Below are 18,833 nucleotides of genomic sequence, written 5' to 3'. Positions count from 1 at the left end.
TTCTTCCTTGCACCATAATCTATTCGCTTGGAACCAAAAGTCAAAAATATCTCGGACTGAGAGATAAGCTGCAGACTCTGAGGTTGCATCTTACAAGGTTAAGATAGATTGAGAGATCTAAAAGAATAATCTTATTAGAAAGCCATAGTACAGTGAAGTGGGTGGTGATTATGTTGGTGATGAGAAACAAAATAAAAGGTTTCCGAAGGAAGCTTCGTGCAGTGTGATTGCTTCAAACGAGGAGTGTAAGAAGAGATGAGAGCTAATCCAAGCAGTCTCCAAGGGCGGTTGGTGCAGCAATCAGGTCAAGAACAGAGTGAATACTTTTGTTGTCAGTTCTCAACATCAAGTTTTTTCTGAAGCCATCGAATATTTCCACGGTGCTGTTTCTGTTGATCTCGGAGCCCAACAGGAGAGAACCTTGAGAACAATAGTCCTTTTGTCTCAGAAGAAGAAAGATTCTTTGAAAGTTGGCACAGAGCAGCTCGGTCAATTCAAGTATATACTCAATCAAACAGAACAGCTGAAACAACAGGTGCAAGATGAGGAAGATTAGAATCAATGTAAGAAGTGCCAAGAAAGAGAGAGAATCAGGTCCATGCCCATCCACAAAGATCAGATCATATGTCGAAATTTAATACAATAGAGACTGCTCCACACTCTTTTCTGATGATATATTCAAATAAAACATACTCTTTTCTGATGATATATTCAATACAAGTAATTCCACAAGCCTCCACACTGATTGCTTGATTGGTACACTTGAAGACCAACACATTTATGACATCCAGGGGTTAAGCAATAGAGACGGATCACATGCATCGATCTTGTGTCACAAAAGCTCAACCGATGACTATTCAACCTCCTTAAGCCAGAACGCGACGGCAAAAGAGGGCATGAATACTTGCAATCTCGATACAAAGGCTCATGGGTCCATGATATCCAGGCTCATTGATGAGAATGAGCAAGCTGCAACTGTCGAAAGCTTCACAGCACACACATGATCTGAAGTGAACAAGCATCCAGAAACTTTGTCCTCTGACAACGACACCAAATCTGAAGCAGGAAATCCGAGAAGAAAGAAACTACCACTCGTGAGAAGAGAAACAAGAAATGGGCTACAGCCTCATCCTATCATCAAGCTTAAGGAGGTCCTATCTTCAAAATATTTAAGCATGACCTTCTAAAAAGCTACTGATGAAGAAACTTGCCCCTCCGTACTCTCCATGTCAATAAAGATACATCCTTTCTATCCAGTCTCCAGGAAATAACTAAAGTTACACAGTGTAGCCAGATTTCATTTTTCTCCACACTGCTAATCTCCTTTCCAAAGAAAACAACCAACAAAGAAACTGGCAATCATCATCCAGTGTAATAGGCTTGTCAAAACCTGCCTCTCTCTTCAGAAACCCATGTCCCTTTCGGTCAAAAGAAGCTGCCCAGTGACCACCTTTGCATCAATTTGCAATCCTCTCTCCTTCAGACAAACTCACGTATACTACAGGATAGCCACTGCTCTTTATTGACCAATCATATCCCACCTTTCCCCACCATCAAAGCTCAAAAAACGACCACAGCTGTGACTCCAGGATACTAATTCTCACCTTCAGTCATTGGTTGTGTGTGGAGAGAGCCCACTTGCTACTTCCTTTATTCCTTTACCAACACCTTAGGGAAAGGCAGCTCACAAAATTGTCACTGCTGCAAACACAACTCTCTAATACTTTATATATATGGAAATTGAGTAGCTATTGACGAGTAACATCCAAAGATTTGGCCTTTAGCTCAAGCGACTTGAGATAGAGAATGGCTTCATCAAGGATGGTTGCTGCATCCTTCCCCTTCCCACCAGGAATGATCCTTCTCAGTATGCCAACTGTTTCTCGAATCCTTGCCTTTTTGTGCTGCTTGTCACCTGCATTCTTATCATGATCCCCTCCTTTGACGGAGCTTGACTCGGCGACACCATCTTCCTCTTTGTTACTATGATCTATGGGGATGTCAGGGTGGTGAAAGGCTGCCGAGCTAGCAGTGTCCATAAGTGATGAATCAAATTCATCCACATCAACTCTCCTCCTCTTTGCCAGATGCATCGAACTAGTTACCTCAGATGAACTCTTCTCCATTGCCCCAACTGGGGAATGACATGTGTTGGCTTCTTCATCATCGTGATCATCGTCAGAATCTGAGTACAATAGTGCATCGATTTCCTCTGGGTCTTCATGCATCACTTCACCTCCATGCCCATCAGAAACTGTTTCAGTGCTGCCCTGCAGACCAAACCCGGCATTCATGGAATTAAAGCATGGAAAAGGGATGCCTGAAAAGCTGAACATGAAGATTGTTCCATCCCTTGACCGATCAAAGACCAAAAGTCTTTTCTCTGATCCATCAACATCTGAAGGCTTATGAGATGGGAATGGAGGTGAAATCAAAGCTGATCTCTGTTGAAAACATTTGTTACGAAGGACACGAGGTAAGGCTGTTGTTCTACTCATTGAGAAAATACAACCATGTGGATTAGTATATGTAGGAAACAACATCAGATTTGTGTTCTGAGACCCCATGACAGGCTGCTGAATGTTATTGGAATCATTCAAGTTAATAAGACTCTGTGGTGAATGCTGAAAATGGATTTCAGGAACAAAATCCCTCTCCATCAGAACAAAGTCCAATTTAATCACCTGAAAGCAAGTAATAGTTGATTAATATCAATCCATGAGTTGATCAGACAAAATGTAGCAGAATCAACTTGCTTACCACAGGCAATTCTCAACTGTCAGATAATATTTACACAACAAAAACTACAAAATGAAAAGGTGAAATTCCCAATATTGTTGAAGATGAATCACAGAAGAGAAACTAATCTACGTAATGGGCTTCAGGAGATGACGGAAGTATTCAACCTGTTACAGTTCAATACAATAGGTTGTTAGCGGATAATGAAAATATAGAAAGCCTGTAGTTATTTAAAAATTTTACAGAAACACTTTTTGAGTCTCTTCTTTGTTTCTTACCTGGCAATCCTGCAATAGTCGGAAACAAGCAATGACCCTAACAGTTATGGTGGTGCTACCTGCAATCCCATTTTCATGTTTCAAAGCTCGGAATCTCGTGCTTGTCACTGCTTGGCACACCATTACTACTGTGTTTTGTTCCAAAATCAAGCCAATTCACCGGAAACTCGATGAAGTCCAGGAAATCAAAAGTGGAAAGGAAGACAAATAGTCTTCAGAGAAGGCCAGCAAGATGACTGAATCTAGGAGGCAAGACACAGAAGAAATATACCCTGAATAGAAGCCTTCAGTGTATCAGCTGTGACTAAGCAAAGGGTGGATGAAAGTAGGAGGAGAGAACTAATTACAGAGAGAACTAGTCACACAAGAACCCGACAATACAGGTTCAAGGAGATCACTTTCCGGTAGACATCAACCGAAAGACTCAACCGCCGCATACTGTTCTGATCTTTAACTACAAGAACTTCAATTTCACACTTCCTTCGGTGGCTTGAGAATCCTGCAACACCACCCCCTCTCATTAGTGGAAGATAATTGCAGAGCTCCAAGAAAAGGTAAGGTTTCACACTTCATCATCATGGAGTATACTAGAAACTGAGAAGAAAAAATTTTTGTAATACAATTGTTTCGAAATCAACCAAAATTTTCCCCAAAAGAATAACCAATAATACCAAGCAAATGAGAGCAGAAGATTGGTTTCGAAAACGGGATCAAGCAGGTTCTAGTGAATGGAGTTTTATCGACAGCCACAAGAGAACAAATAATTCGTGACTAATATCTCATAAAAAACTGCAACCGATTTCGATTTGAAGCAACACCTACAATTGATTTCGTTAGATAACGAAAAAAGAAAAACAAATCCGCAAACTCAGGGGAGATTTCAAAGATCTTGAGAAATCAACCAAGAAAGCTGAAGATATCCCAAAAACGAGATAAAAGACACGATCCTGAGCATCAAATCATTCAAATAACTGCTGACTCGAGAATCCAAAATAAATAAAAAAAGCTTCGAATATGCATACTTACGACGGAAGAGCCGATCAAGAACGCGATTTCTCAGAAGAACCGCAGATCTCCTCTCACCGTAGTGACCTATTGCCACGCGCGAATAAGGTGATGAGATCGAGGGAACGACCGGGGAGGAACCACTTGTGTAAGGGGGGGATCACGGGAGGAAGGGTGGGCTTTTATGGACCCAATAGGACAAATATACCCTTGTCAAATCACGCAAATACCATAACTCTTCACTGGCACAAGACTGTAATTTTGGTGATTATATTGAACTTAAGGCCTGCGGCGCGGTCAAATAGCCTGTTGACCAGAGGTGGGGCCGGTGACACTAATTTCCTCCTTTACCCTGCCAATTGGTCCTCACCAAATTGCCACGGTCTTGTTCTAATTTTCTTATTATTATTCTGATAGAGGGACCTTTGGCAGAAATTAAAGTGGATTTATAATTTTCTTTTTCCATGAATCTTAGAAATGCACTGATATTGGTTTTCCTGTCATTATGATCTTAATTAAAAAACAGAACTTGTTTGAATTTTATCATTGTGATCTTAATAAAAATAAGAATAGTATGCAGCATAAAAAACAACCTTTTATTCAAACAACTTGTTTGAATTTTGTTTCCTTTGATGATGAGGAGTTCATATGTCTTGTGCCTATGGCAGAAAACAAAGCATGTTTGTTAGCTATAGTAGTAATCCAAATAGTAAGAGAACACAACTTTTTACCAGTGGAAATTTGACTTCATCTGAATGCTGAGACTTAGACCAGGTCTTGCCACTCTGTTAAACCAGAAGGATGATGAAGAGGAAGTGCTCATTGCCCAAAAGTGGGTGCAGCAGCTTCAGCTCCATGAGCTTCCTGTTGCTTTCAGAAACTGCCCTACCTCTGTTGTGCACTGCATCAGGTTTCCACTATGTTTAGGTTAGAATGCAATTGTTAATGGAAGGGAAATCAACCATGGGGGCACTTGAAGACTTAAGGATGACGGATGATGAGTGAGGATGGATGGATGGAGTTAAACCAATCTTGATATAGTGTCAGCAAAGACATATGGGTTCAGTTTTGACCTGTGATGGGCATATTTCTGTCTCATAGTGGATTCTGACACTATATCAAGATTGACTATGCCATATGTCCATGCTGAGGAGAACTTTAAATCTTCTTGTAATCACAGGAAGGGCAATCACTTTCTCTTGGTGCCAGCAACATATATATTATCTGCACAGTTAAAGGTGTGGAACATAAGTGACATCAATTTCATCAACTCTGCTGCTGCATTGAGGTTTGTAGCAATTCTTGACAGAAAAGCCAGGTGACAGTGCAATTTGTGGGGGATTTGATTCTGCAAGACCAAATAAAGGCAGTGCAACCTATTGAACAAACAAAGCAGATGGTCATGCAGGATGTGCATAGAAACAGATAAAAGAACACATGCTATGATCCCAAGACCTGCCAAAATTTAAGACTTGTGAGAGAAATTTACTTTCAAGTTGTTTAAGCTTCCCAGTACTATCTTGTGTATGGAGTGGAGGGAACAAAGGAAATGGTAAGAGTCGAGAGAGTCCCCTCACTTGATGTCCAAGCATTTTGGTAGCACACAACTAGCCAATCTTTTTACATCAATGGATAGATTATATGATTCCATATTCAAGAACATTGTCCATCATCATTGCAGACATGTGTGATAGACAAGATTGACATACACTAAAAAGATGATTGTGGATGATCACCATGATCAGAATGTGTGGGTGTTCATCTGTATCATTTCAACTCTTTTGAAATAAATGATAGCTATGTCTATTTTATGCTTTTCCTCAAAAATTTAAATGGGTGCTCCAAAATCAACCAAGTCAAGTCCACTCACAACAGTCTCCTGCAATGAGAGTATACCTTGTGCAACAGTGCCTTTGACTTCATTTTTGTCCATGGAATTCCAGTCTGACTCCATGTTTGCCTTCTCACTACTGCCTCCCAGGTTTGAGCTGAACCATCATTGCCCTGAGACTCCTCTGGGGTACTTCAGTTGGAGAATTGATTTGTTATGTCATGATCCAAATCAAATAACAATGATTAATATTTGTCAAACTAGAAGCATTTGAAGACCTAATTATGTTTGCTTGTTTATGGAAGAGTCATTGATCTGAATTTTAACTAAATAATTCAGAACAAAGTGCTTGTTTGACAATTACTATTTTGCATGGTATGAATGCCACACTGAATATATTGTTGACAACTAAAACCATTATCTCCTTGTCTGTGAAAGAATCATCAGTGTGAATTAATTAATTATAACAAGAATGAGAATTATAAATTATAACAAGAATAAGAATTCAAATTGTAGTGCCTTGTAGTTGACTCATCTCAATCAGGTTACTGAAGTTAAAGTCTGCAAAGAACTTTCAAGGCATTACTTTTTCCCTATGTAGTGGAAGACTCATGATGGATGAAACTTAAAAGAGGGGACCTGCAATAAGCACTCAAGAATACTTCAAGAAAGCATTACAGCCATTTGGTCATATGAATTCTCTAATGGAGACACCACACTTGGAAAGCCACCCACCACCTCCCACCTCCACCATGAATGCCCCCCTCACTACCATAAGAAAGATGAAAGGATTCAGTGTGTTATGAACTCCAAAAAGAGCTTTTAAAAGGTGAAGAGCAGAATCCATGCTCCAAAGCGCAATGTCTGGAAATGCAACCCCACCAACTCCATTGACCTTGAAACTTCACCTCCTGCCCCTAAATCAAGTCACTACCATTATATAACAGTAACCTATGCCAAAAGTGTCAACTCCCGAAATCCTTGTCCAGTTGTTTTTCCTCCAATATATATGTATATATAAACATCACACACACATGCAGGTTGTTCAAGTAATCCAGTGGACGCCTAGGTGTCATTAATGCTTATCTGATTTGCAGAAACAATTCATGTATGCTCATGAATAAAAAGCAGGGAGGCAAGCTATGAAGGTGTTTCCTGTGAATCTAATAGGAAACAACAATGAGCCATTTATAAAATGGATTACCTGTGGTTGGCAATGAAGGTGATCTTTGTTGGCCTGCAAATGGCAGTGTTACAACAGTGGGGCTGTTGATTAGGAGATGACAAGTTGACCACAGATTGCTGCTAATTGGGCACCAACTTGTGCTTCTACTCACAAGACTCTCCACAACTAAACTTATCCAAGCAAAGCCTTGTTAGTTTCAGTATTCTGCAATGCCTATGGATTCAGAGTTTGATGGAATGGATCCAATAGAATCAGTGAACAAAAGCAGTTGTATGTAAGTTCTAGTTGAAACTCACTGACATAACCAACTTAATTGTCTCAACATGGTATCCACATGACATTAGACAAACAACTGAAGCCACCTCTACTTACATCTTGGAAGAAGATTCAATTGATATTGACTTGTAACATGAAACAAATTAATCAAAATATCATTCAGCAATGACAGTTCTATCATAGCAATTTTTATCGCAAATACGTATTTGTTTTGTTAACATCAAAATAAACATCTAGGGATATTACTGTAAGCCTTTTTAGATTTTCAATATGATTCACATGCATGTCTTTCTTATTTTCTTTTTCTAGTTAATTATTTCATAGAGTAGATATTTTTTACAGTTGTACTCATTTTTTGTTTTCCACTAATTTAAACAACATTGAATATTTTGTTAACACTGATACAAGTTTTTTTTGTTCTAAACAATAAAAGAATAATTCCAAATTCCACAATAGGTCTAAACTCTATAAACACTAACACCATGACTATATATATCAAGGTCTATATTCTCATGAAATAGTATCAACATCAGCACACATCTTCTTACAAAGTCAATACTATCAATCAATTATTCCATTTCTTTTCAATTATGCTTCATCATTTCGGGTACCCTATACAACCTCCATCATACAAAGTACAAACTAGTATGAAGGACTCATAACAAAGGAGCAGGAACTTGGTATATGAGCTGCCACCACCAGGGCCCATTCCATGGTAGATGTGACAAAGCACGGTCAAAATAATCATCAGCAAAATGCAAGAGATGTTTATTTCTAGTTCTAGATTAATAGTTTGGCTAACGATTTTCTTTAATCAAACATAAAGGTTTTAACTCTCCAGGAAATATCTCCTGGTAAAATGAAAGGAAAAAAAGCAAATCATCAACAATAATAACCAAGAATATTTACATTTCCAAGAACAACTGAGGACCAGCTGTATCTTGACAAACAATCAACGTTTTATGTACAAGAGGTAGCAATCTGAATCAGCATCCAATTCTATCCGTACATACGACCATGCTAAAAAGTAAACACAATTGTAGGAAAGTGGGTTTTTCAAGTCACCAATCACAGTGCAGAATAATATTGTTAGCTCTCTTGATGTTTAGAGAGCTGTTGTTTCCTAGCTGGGAGCATTCGAAGCATGATGTGTCAGGTATTGCTTCCACGTCAACAGCCACCTCATTTGGATTTCAAATCCACCAATTAAGTGGAGTCCTTATAATAACTTTGATACGACACGACAAGAGGACCAAAAGGCTACAGAGGCTGCCTTAAGTATTGCTGGATTTTGGTAAATCCTGAAAGGTGGCAAGGATAATAGCGATTACATAAAGGAAAAAAAAAATTAAGACAATGCAACATATACTTGATGCAAATCAACTCAAGAGACAGGTCAATGAAACATCAACTTGATAATTTTGCTGAAATTGTGGTAGTATTTTAACCAAAAACATAACACCTAGAAACTATTTGCATACAAAACCACAATCTCTTTGGGCTAAGAAAATAGTCTTGTCAAGTCTCTGTACGTGATTAAATATCAATTAGTCTATATGAAGATAGGTAAAGGATTCCAGTGATTGTGCTTCTAGAGCCCATAATAAGTGTGAATATAGCTAGACAACAGAAATTAATATTTGGAAATATGCAGTAAAAGAATAAAATGGCTGGTAGTCAGAATAAGCTAAGATGCTTGCTGATATCCCTTAAAAAATATGCAGTGAAGGATTAAAATGGCTAGCGGACAGAATTGGCTAAGATGCCTGTAGATATCCCCAAAAATAGCCAGCATCTCTAAAGCTAATGGCATAACTTTTTTAAGAAAGCTCTTATCAAATGATCATGAACTGTTCTAGAGAAAGTGACAAAGATAATGTAACTGTTCCACAAGAGGTGTTCAGTGCATGAGGCTACAATGTCTTACCCCTGCAAACAAAAATGTTACTTCCACAACTCCACATCCTTGACAACCATCTGACAAAAGGAATTAACCATACCCAGTCATAGTTTTGTTATATATCAACAGTAATTCTTTCTGAAAACAACATAAGCTTAGAGATAAGAGCATATGTTTGTGGACTACTACATTCATTTTATGAAGTGGCAGACAATCAAGGAAAATGCATTAACTTCCATGGAGAAGAACAAGTTTTTGCAGACTCTAGGATCCACAGTGTCACAAGCAAGATTATTAAGAAACCTTAAACCCTTATCAACATATTGTTATCAATGAAGTGACATAAATATTTAAATTGCTATCGAAGAAAGAGGAGACTTACCCAATAGCAGTAGCACCCCAAGAAGCAATGTTGTAAATAACTTGGCTTCCCTCCCATGCCTTTCGGAGCCTGCTCTTCTTCTTCTTTACAGAAAATGTTTTGCAAAGGGCTAAAGATCACAAAAGCAGGCAGCATACATCATAAGCAATGGTTTATACTCTGCAGTAGTTCTTACAAATCAAGGAGTACATTTCAAACAGCTCACCTTCTTGAAGCTGATTGGGTGTTAATTCCTGCAGAATAAAATGCTATCAATGAGTAAACAGACAAATAGGCTTACTAACTAAAAAAAGATAAATGGGTTGAGGAACAGAACCAACTAAAACAAATAGACACTGTATAATATTCATACATGCACAACGAAATCTCCAGTTACACGACACATATTAGCTTCTTACTAATCTGTTTCCGCTACAATTATGAAAATATCTTGGCCACAGCAACTTTGGCACATCTCGAAGCAATTTATTTAATCTATGCAATTGAGCATGCATACAAGAAAAGTGGTTTTGTGCCTAAGTGAGTATGCAGTACACAAGCATTCTCCACATATGAAGTCTCCATTATTGGCCTACTAGGAGATAAATAAAGACCTCCAAATGCAGAAAAAGGCAAAAATTGACAATTATACATGCATGACAAAGAACATATTGCCATCACAACAAGAATCTTGACATACTTTAGTTTGCTTTAGTGATAATAGGTAAGCAGCCATGAAGCATGCTATGCCATCCACAATATCCTCTTGATTAACAAGAACATAATCGTCTTGGTCTGGGACACTCCCCCCATCAACATGCTTATCTTCCCACAAATCTGTGGCAGTAACCATGTCCCAAGATGCATTATCATCTGCAACCAAGAGAATATATTAGTTAATGTCATTCATGTGTACTGGCACAATAAAATGAATGTTTATAGATGAAAAAAAAAGTTTTCAATCAGTAGAATGTGCATACTTATAAGGTAAATTTTATTTAAGATGCAAGGAGATCTGTACAAGTTAGCACACCATAATTATTTTGATAAATAGATGTCTGGATGCTTCCAAGCTTTTCAAGAAAGTCAGGCGATTCAACTTTTGCCTTGAGAAGGGAACATAGCTGCACAAGAGGAGGTAGCAAAGATTATACATGTCAATTTATTATCGAATAAGATGCTACTGGGAAGTTAAGGCACAGTTATATACCAGCAACTTGTCCATTTTTATTTATATAAAAGTATAAAACATTATAAGCAACAATCCTCCTTGTGCAATTTGTACAGGAAACTCACCTCGGAAACTGTACATGAGTACATTTTTCGTCCATGAAAATTTTTTATCACTAGGCCAAAAAAATGGATGTTCTTGACAAATGCAAGGATTTCTATAAACTAACATAAATAAATGAAGCTACTGAAACTTAAAAATCAAATTTTAATTCACACGTATTTGGCAATACACTGTAAAGAAGTCACCTGATTCCACAAAAACAAACTATGTAATACTTACATCACTCCACTCTTAAACACAAAGTTGGTTGGTCGCCACTACCACTTTATGTGGAGGTTATTTCTAAAGTTTGGAAACAATCATAATAAATATTACATGCACTTCCTCAACAAAGATAATGAAACATTAAAAAACTGTCCTGAAAGGAAGACATACAACACATCAACACATATTACAGAAAAATGAGTCTCATTACATTGACATTCAGCTCGCCGCTGAGAGCTACCTTCCAACTATGCAACTGATTGCTGCTGATACTGATACTACCTAGCAACTCATAGACACAGTATACTACAAAGTGTGGCAAGCAAAGCATGTACTGGAAAATGGACATCATACAAAGCCTTATTGTCATAGTAGGATAGTTGTTTCTATATCCCCTATTAAATGCAAAGTGTGTATCTACAAGTAAACAAAATCTTTTCATTTATTCTTATAGTGCAAAGGCTTATGGAAGGGAACATGAATGTAAATTACACGTTCATGTAACTTTAACACAATCTTTTCATGTAACTCCCCATGTAACTTTAACACATTCATGCCACTGTCATTGAATGTGAATTACACAATTTTTTTATTGTCAAATTACGCTTTAACTTTTAAGTGTAAAAGAATCTCCATCTTAAACAAAGTCTGTCATGCCATGCACTGTTGCCTTCAGGTACAAGAATTGAGAACATTTATATAACACAAAAAACAAAGATTACAACATCTGATATTTATATGTAATGCACTAAGCTACATTGAATCTATCAACTAAGATAAAAGGAGAAGTTTTTAGGTTGACTCATGCGATCTGTTTTAAAAGTTTAAGTGAACTCGGTTACATAAATACCCATAACTATCCCAATAAGTTCATCCTGATAATTATCAGAAGCACATTCTGTAACACTCTGTTTAGTCCCGCTAAGACTACGATTGACTTATAAGGATCTGATGGATATATTATTATTAACTCCAGCTTTAGTATTTTGAACAAATGGTTTAGACTCATTGAAGTTAACAGGCTAGTTATCTCATTAGGGTTGTGATAATTAGTATTAGAGCTGGGCAGGGTCAGAGGATATGTCACAGCATGAAGCCACCTAATCTATGCTATGGTAGGCCTTGACGACAACACTTTAAGTATGAATTTTAATCAATAAAACCTAAGACTCCCAACATTATAATTTTCCAGTTTGTTTCCTGATAACTAGTTAAAATTCGTCAGCGGAAACATGAATTCTAAATAACATGAATCTGCAGCGACCAGCTATGGGCGTCTGAGATCATGTATATAAACAATTCCCCACGATCCCTACGGAGAAAAAAAGCTTATCATCATAGAAGTATAAAGAATTTTCTACATCAAGGTGCAAAATTTTCAACCAGAAAAGCAGAAATTACATGAATATTCCTCGACCCGACCGTCCATCCCAACAAATACGAATCAGATTTGAGATCCAACCAAGAATCAGACGAGTCCTACCTCATCAGTCTCGGTATCCACCGCAGAATGAGACTGCGGCGGCGATCCCTCCTGCTCCTTCTCCTCTTCTCGAAGCGGAGTCGGCGCGTCATCCACGTCGTTCTCGTCCTCCGAATTGGGGGCGGCCGCGGTATCCGGCCCGAGGTCGGCGTTCTCGATCAATTCAAGGGCTCTCCTGCAATTTTCCAGAACCACCTCGAGGGCCCGCCTCCTGACGCGGACCTGCTCCACCTCCGCAGCCGCCTCGCGTGGGCGGGACGGCATGGGTGAAGGGGCCGCCGGGGCTGGGGAGATGCCTGCCTCCATAATGCCCTACAAGAAAGAATGGCCGACGAGGGGCCGAGAGAGACGGGATCGAGTCGATAGGCTTGGGAGGAATTGGACAGTGGCGTGCCGTGTTGTCTTCCTCGTGCTTCTCATTTGCTTGCATTTACTTGTGGACCCCTCTCAATAATTTCTCCTAGGTGGATCAATTAAAAACTAGTTAACGCTTCCCGTGATGGAAGCACGTGCGGCGTTGCGTTTGCGCAGGGTCGCATCGGCTGGGCCCACACGACTCGACCGAAGAAGGACCCATCGTGCTGATGGTGGTGTGCGGTAAAATATTTGGACGGACCATAAAAACGGAAATAAAGCCAGAAATCTTATTCTCGGCTTTTATTTATTTATTTTTTTTTATTAAAATAAATGAATTATAATTATCCTCCTAAATTAGACTATCGAATTAGACACGCCTTCAACTCTTCTTTGTTTACGTCGTCGAGCTGCCACTATCGGCTTAACAGAATTCCCTATGCGTGTCCTAAAAATAATACTCCTACACCATTCTCTATATATAATATAACTATTTATTATGTTGTTTCACTAAATGTGAGGACGGGCCTCTCTCATTCCACTCCTCGCGTGTTACGGCCTCGCGTCCTCGGTCGCCCTCTTCCTTCTTCCTTACCTGCTTCCCAATTAATCGATTGACCAAGTCTTATACATCAGAGTGTTTGTGTCGGAGAAGAATAAGGATTACATCGTGGAGACGTTGAGCCGATCGCACGCATCAGGAAGCGGATGATTAAAATATCCCGGCGATCCAAGCAGCGGATGATCCTCTGACACCAGTCTCAAAGCACGCGGGTCTTCCAACTCGTGGGTGGTGACCACACCGCTGCCCGCTTCCGCACCCTGCCGATCGCCGTTCCATCTCTCCCTCCGCTCCTCCCTCTTTCTTTTTTTGTACGTGTCATCGCGTCTCCATTTCCCGATGAAGAAGCCGAGCGGTACCCGGCGCCTTGGCATCGGCGGCGGAGTCGAGCTCGGCGGCGACCGCCTCGTGATCCGCCTGCCGGACCCCCGCTTCCTCCGCCTGGTTGCCCGGTCGATGCTCCTCGCCGCCGCAATCCTCTCCTTACCGTGGCTCCGTGGCACCCTCCTCCGCCGCGGCGACGCCGGAGAGGTCACAGCCAGCCGGCGGGCCATCGACGATGAGTATATGCTCTTCGCGGCGCTCCTCCGCGATCTGAGGCGCATCGGGCTCCTTCGTCCCAAGAGCAACGTCGTCATCCTCAACGATCCAACACTCAGCGTTCGCAACACCGCGGTGCCGGACAGCTCTGCGGACTTCGTGTTCTCCGTCTCTGCCGGTGATTTCCATCGCATCGACCAGATCCTGAAGATCGGCGGCGTCGCGGCCGTCCGATTGAGCTCCGATCCGTCAGAATCATTCCGGTCGCCGGCGAACTACCGCACGGCGTACGTCAGGCAGATCGGCTCATCCGTGGTTGTCGCAATGACGAAGTCCTTCGCCAGCGAAGGGGGGATTCGGCTGCGGCGGCTGCTGGCGGTGCCGAAGGCGAAGAAGGAAGCCCTAAGTGGGCTGGAAGGCGCGCTGCTGGAGCCGCCAGGCCGGCGCGGATGGCGGAGGAGGACGAGATACCTGCCGGAGTTGACGGGGGACGAGCTGGACGGGTACCCGCGGCGGGTGTTCGTGGAGGTGGTAGCGGCGGGGGAGGCCGGCAGCGGCGCGGCGTGGTTCGAGCAGCACTACCCGAGGAAGGGCCGGGCCTTCGAGGTGATCCGGGTGGAGGTGGAGGTGGAGGAGGAGGATGAAGAGGAGCCAGAGGAGGGGGCGTCACAGTCGCTGGCGGAATGGCTGGAGAGGAACGTGAGGGAAGAGGAGTACGTGGTGGTGAAGGCGGAGGCGGGGGCGGTGGAGGAAGCGGTGGCGGAGGGGGTGATCGGGCTGGTGGACGAGCTCTTCCTGGAGTGCGATCACCAGCTGTGGGAAGAGGACGAGAGGAAGAAGAAGGAGAAGGAGACGACGAGGAGCGGGCGGCGGGCATACTGGGAGTGTCTCGCGCTCTACGGGAAGCTGAGGGACGCCGGCGTCGCCGTTCATCAATGGTGGAGCTTCTGAAACAAAAAGAAGGAGAAAGAGAAGAGAGGAGAGATGCGAAGGGGAAGAAGAAGCGATCGAGCAACGAACCGAGTCGAACGCATGGATCGAATGACGGAAAGCGTGAGCAGATTGGATTAGGGAGGCGTCTAGTTGGGCGGAGGTCATTTGAACTACTTCTGAATCCGGGAAGGAAGTGTCCCCATTGTACATTTTGAGCTGAACGTTTTGCTTTCTTCCTTGACATGATGGAAATGTACATTTTTAGGAGTTTTAGTACAAAATCCATAGTTTTCTTTCTTGCTTTACCATTGCTTCCAGTTTCAATCAATTTGCTCGGATGTCTCAAGAAACCACTTCTTAAAGAATAATTTCCTATTTTTCCTCATTTATTCTTTATTGGTGTATTATTTATTTTTAAAAAGAAAAGAAAAACTATTCTTCCTCTAATGTACTGCTAAAAAAAATGCACCAATAAGAAAATAACACAAACAAAATACGCAACAGAAACCAAACTGATGGATACGAAGTCGTTTCAACTGCTGAGCTCGCGCGCAAGAGCCCACCTTGAGGTCATACTGCTGGTGGCCGGCGATGATGCTGACCACGGCATTGACGGTCGGGTGGCGCCGCCACCATGACGAGAGTTCTCCATGGCAGCACGATCCTTCTCGTGTGTGATTGGTATGTGCGTCATCAGCCTGTGGCTTCAGTGTCACTGCTCTCCTGTTCTTCGTCCTCCAGCCAATTCCATCTTGATGGCTCCCAATCTTCCCTCTCTTCACGTCCTCCAGAGCCCCTGCAGTCTCACAGCAATCCAAAAATTCTCCTCGCGATCCTCGAAAGGGGTTCTTTCGGTCCTAGATTGACAGCATCTCCGATCAAGCCAGCATTCTTTCCAACTCTGTCATCTTCACTGACCTCGTCCTCAATCAGTTCACCGGAGAAGGACGAATCCGTTAAGCCTTCCAACATGTCTCCATCCCTTTCAATCTTACTCTCGTGGAACTCTTCTGGTAAATCTACAATCCAATTCAATTCAGAGTTCTGATTACTAATGATGCATTCCTTGCCGCCTTCTTCGTGCAACTTACCAAGAATCCTCCAAGTTACAGCATCTGGCCTCACCCCGTTCTTTCTCATCTCGCCCACGATCTGATAAGCCTCCTTTTTCAATCCCATTCTGCAAGCACAGTCGATGACGATGTTGTAGTTCACAATCCCAGGATCAACCCCACAATCCACCAATTCATACAAGAAATCACAGGCCTGAGCCAATTTCCCTGAGCAGCAAAGACCTCTGAGGATAGCTCCATAAACGTAGTGGTCATGGATCTGCGATGGCCAGATAATGTCATCCCAAATCCTCTTTGCCTCCGCAAGACGACCAACACTGCATAATCCTTCAACCACCACAGTGTAAGTTGTGCTGTCGGCGGCGAAACCCTTATCGATCATGTCGTAGAATAGTCTCATTGCTTCATCAACCTTTCGGAGCTTGGTTAATCCTTGAAGAACCACATTGTATGTCACAACACTGGGAGCACATTTGTGCGCAGGCATTGTGTTGCGCAATACATCGAGGGATTCTTCTGGTCTCCCGACATCCAGTAAACCGCGAATGATGGTGGTAAATGTCACCACATCAGGCTCAGAGATATTGCCATTCAACATGTCATCAAGGATCCTTTTAGCTTCGTCAACCTTGCCAATCTTGCAGAAACCATGGATGACGGTGTTAAGGGTGACAACATCTGGTTGGCATTGCTTCTGAAGCATCGAGACAAGGACGTTTAATTGCTCACTTGGGTTGTCCGCAAGGCGCAGAGCACTCAGAAATATGTTGTAAATCCTCGTCCTGTCAACAGCATCTCTTTGTAGCACGAACTCTGCAACATCCTGAGCCTTGTTGATGTCCTTTTCTCGGCAGAGGCCCTCCACAAGCACTTTGTAAGTAGATTCTGAAGGTGAGTACCCAAACTCGGTCCCTTCCTTGAACAACTGGTAAGCCCTCATGCAACCCTTTTCTTTGCTCAGGCCATGCACTATGTGGTTATAGGAAGCCATGCCAGGAATGAACCCCCTCTTCCTCATTATGTACACAATTCTTGAAGCTCCATGGTACTTCCCGACCCTGCAAAGCGAATCCATCATTTGGCCGTAAGCAAACAACTGGTCGATGCTGTCCCCCTGCGGCATCTCCTCGGCGATCCTGAAAACTTCGTGAAAGAACCCTTCTCGGCACAAGGCATCGATCAAATTGGCGAATGCTGCACCGTTCACTGATGGCTCACGCTCGTCTTGCATCTTCCTCCAAAGCTCCACCAACATCTCCCTCCCCTCGTCGACTCTCCTCTTCCTGAGGACCGCCTTGATCAAGACGCTGTGAGTGAGAGAATTGGGCGGAATGCCGGCTTCGAGCATTTCGTCAAACATCTGTCGCGCATGATCCAATTCTCCGGTCCGGGCAAACCCATTGATGAGGGCGGTGTACGAGACAGCATTCGGCAGGCGGCCCTTGCTTCTCATATCGAGCAAGAGGCTGCGGGCTTCGACAGGCTGGGATTGGGAGGAGAGCTGGTCGATTAGGCGGTTGTAGTTGGTGAGGGAGGGCACGAAGGCAGGCTTGGCGTCGGTGAGGCAGCGGACGACCTGGAGAGTCAAGAGCGGGGTACCGGCGTCAAGGAGGCGGGCGAAAAGAACGTTGGCGGTGCGGTCGTCAGGAAGCCACCCAGCGGCGGCGGAGAGAAGGAGGCGGCGGTGGGCCTCCTCCGAGCGGCCGGCGGCGCAGAGGGCGTGGACGACGCTAGCGAGATTGAGGGAGTCCGGGCGGTAGCCACGGAGGCGGAGGCGGTCCAATAGACGGAGGGCCTCGTCGACGTCGCCATGGATGGCGCAGAGAGAGTGGATCTTCTTCCTCCAATACGAACGATTCCCGATGCTCTCCCCTTCGAACACCTCCTGTTCTTCTTCCGTTTTCTCTTTGGATCTCGAATGGAGGTGGTGGATTTGGGCGGTGCGAGGGGGAAAGGAACAGGGAATAACTTGGGAAGGCTTCGTTTGGGCGGCTGCTGCCATCAGGAGGCGTTCAAAGAATGCCATGGAATTGGGCAGCGCAGGTGCCCGACGATAGCTCTTCGGGATTTGCATGTTTATCCCTGCAAAGCTGGGAGAGAGAGACAGAAGAGAGAGAGAGAGAGAGAGAGAGAGAGATTCTTTGCATACACTCAGTTTGAAGCTAAATACATATTAACCAGTTAGATATTTTTAATGATTTATTTCTTAAATTTAAAAAATTTATGTTAATTTTTTTATAATTATAAAAATAAAATATTCCATCTTATTTACTCTAATATCAGTTGGCTTTATCGACTAAATACAACACGACAGTATTTGTAAGAATAATATAAAAATGAAAGATAAAATAATGATTTCAACATCCTAATTATGTTTTCTTTGTTATGTTCTAATTTTAACTTCGTGATTGACTGTTGTGGTGGTGACGGATGGTGATGCCGTCGAGGACCGTGAGTGGTTGTTGTGATGATGGTCGATGAGAATAACATGGAGATGAGCGAGGTAAAGTCTTGGAGATGGAGTTGAGATACTTTTGCAACTTCTTATGAGGGGAGGAGGAAGAGGTGGGAGAGCGATAGTGAAAGGTGAGGCAAAGGGAGAAGAGGATGAGGATGAGGACGATAGTTGTGTCGATATAAATGCAAAAGCAACGTTGCTATGCTCTACAGCTATGGCTTCTGCTTTGCATCACCCTGCATTTGCGTTGGCATCAGTATAGATGCAAAGCGACGCTCATCCTTATCCCCTCCTTACCTGATCCCTCATCCTTCTTCCCCCTTTTGTCGTTTTGCATTTGTATCAGCATTGCCACA

At 42.6% G+C, this 18,833-nt stretch overlaps 4 protein-coding genes across 5 annotated transcripts; 1 reads left to right on the top strand and 3 right to left on the bottom strand.

The window, feature by feature from the left end:
- Positions 1 to 524: 524 nt before the first annotated feature.
- Positions 525 to 4,194, bottom strand: LOC103976097 (transcription factor SAC51). Of its 2 annotated transcripts, none has more exons than XM_009391284.3 (4): positions 4,044 to 4,194; positions 3,018 to 3,516; positions 2,761 to 2,906; positions 525 to 2,684 (listed from the first exon to the last, which is right to left on the bottom strand). In XM_009391284.3, exon 4 carries the CDS (start codon positions 2,658 to 2,660, stop codon positions 1,749 to 1,751), a length of 912 nt encoding a protein of 303 aa, XP_009389559.2. In that variant the 5' UTR covers positions 2,661 to 2,684; positions 2,761 to 2,906; positions 3,018 to 3,516; positions 4,044 to 4,194; the 3' UTR covers positions 525 to 1,748. The 2 variants fall into 2 exon arrangements, with proteins under 2 accessions (XP_009389559.2, XP_018678017.2); XM_018822472.2 differs by having other exon boundaries at positions 4,040 to 4,185.
- A 3,981-nt stretch (positions 4,195 to 8,175) lies between these two features.
- LOC135605540 (uncharacterized) lies at positions 8,176 to 12,959 on the bottom strand. Its single transcript, XM_065095762.1, has 6 exons — positions 12,558 to 12,959; positions 10,610 to 10,700; positions 10,277 to 10,449; positions 9,803 to 9,830; positions 9,598 to 9,706; positions 8,176 to 8,616 (listed from the first exon to the last, which is right to left on the bottom strand). Exons 1-6 carry the CDS (start codon positions 12,861 to 12,863, stop codon positions 8,535 to 8,537), a joined length of 789 nt encoding a protein of 262 aa, XP_064951834.1. The 5' UTR covers positions 12,864 to 12,959; the 3' UTR covers positions 8,176 to 8,534.
- A 294-nt stretch (positions 12,960 to 13,253) lies between these two features.
- Positions 13,254 to 15,251, top strand: LOC103976099 (uncharacterized). Its single transcript, XM_009391286.3, has one exon. It carries the CDS (start codon positions 13,813 to 13,815, stop codon positions 14,962 to 14,964), a length of 1,152 nt encoding a protein of 383 aa, XP_009389561.2. The 5' UTR covers positions 13,254 to 13,812; the 3' UTR covers positions 14,965 to 15,251.
- A 191-nt stretch (positions 15,252 to 15,442) lies between these two features.
- LOC135605539 (pentatricopeptide repeat-containing protein At3g18020-like) lies at positions 15,443 to 18,150 on the bottom strand. The gene has a single exon (XM_065095761.1). The coding sequence runs from the start codon at positions 18,091 to 18,093 to the stop codon at positions 15,751 to 15,753; it is 2,343 nt and encodes a 780-aa protein (XP_064951833.1). The 5' UTR covers positions 18,094 to 18,150; the 3' UTR covers positions 15,443 to 15,750.
- Positions 18,151 to 18,833: the final 683 nt, after the last annotated feature.

Source organism: Musa acuminata, chromosome BXJ2-2 (genome assembly GCF_036884655.1).
Source record: "Musa acuminata AAA Group cultivar baxijiao chromosome BXJ2-2, Cavendish_Baxijiao_AAA, whole genome shotgun sequence".
Taxonomy (NCBI): Eukaryota; Viridiplantae; Streptophyta; class Magnoliopsida; order Zingiberales; family Musaceae; genus Musa; species Musa acuminata.
This window is presented reverse-complemented; position numbering and strand designations above follow the sequence as displayed.

Excerpts from the sequence above, each read along its gene's own strand:
- LOC103976097 (XM_009391284.3), bottom strand. The coding sequence starts at position 2,660 with ATGGAGAGGGATTTTGTTCCTGAAATCCATTTTCAGCATTCACCACAG.
- LOC135605540 (XM_065095762.1), bottom strand. The coding sequence starts at position 12,863 with ATGGAGGCAGGCATCTCCCCAGCCCCGGCGGCCCCTTCACCCATGCCG. Across the intron at positions 9,831-10,276 it reads TATCACTAAAGCAAACTAAA|GAATTAACACCCAATCAGCT; the intron begins GTATGTCAAGAT and ends TTTATTCTGCAG. Across the intron at positions 9,707-9,802 it reads ACCCAATCAGCTTCAAGAAG|CCCTTTGCAAAACATTTTCT; the intron begins GTGAGCTGTTTG and ends TGTGATCTTTAG.
- LOC103976099 (XM_009391286.3), top strand. The coding sequence starts at position 13,813 with ATGAAGAAGCCGAGCGGTACCCGGCGCCTTGGCATCGGCGGCGGAGTC.
- LOC135605539 (XM_065095761.1), bottom strand. The coding sequence starts at position 18,093 with ATGCAAATCCCGAAGAGCTATCGTCGGGCACCTGCGCTGCCCAATTCC.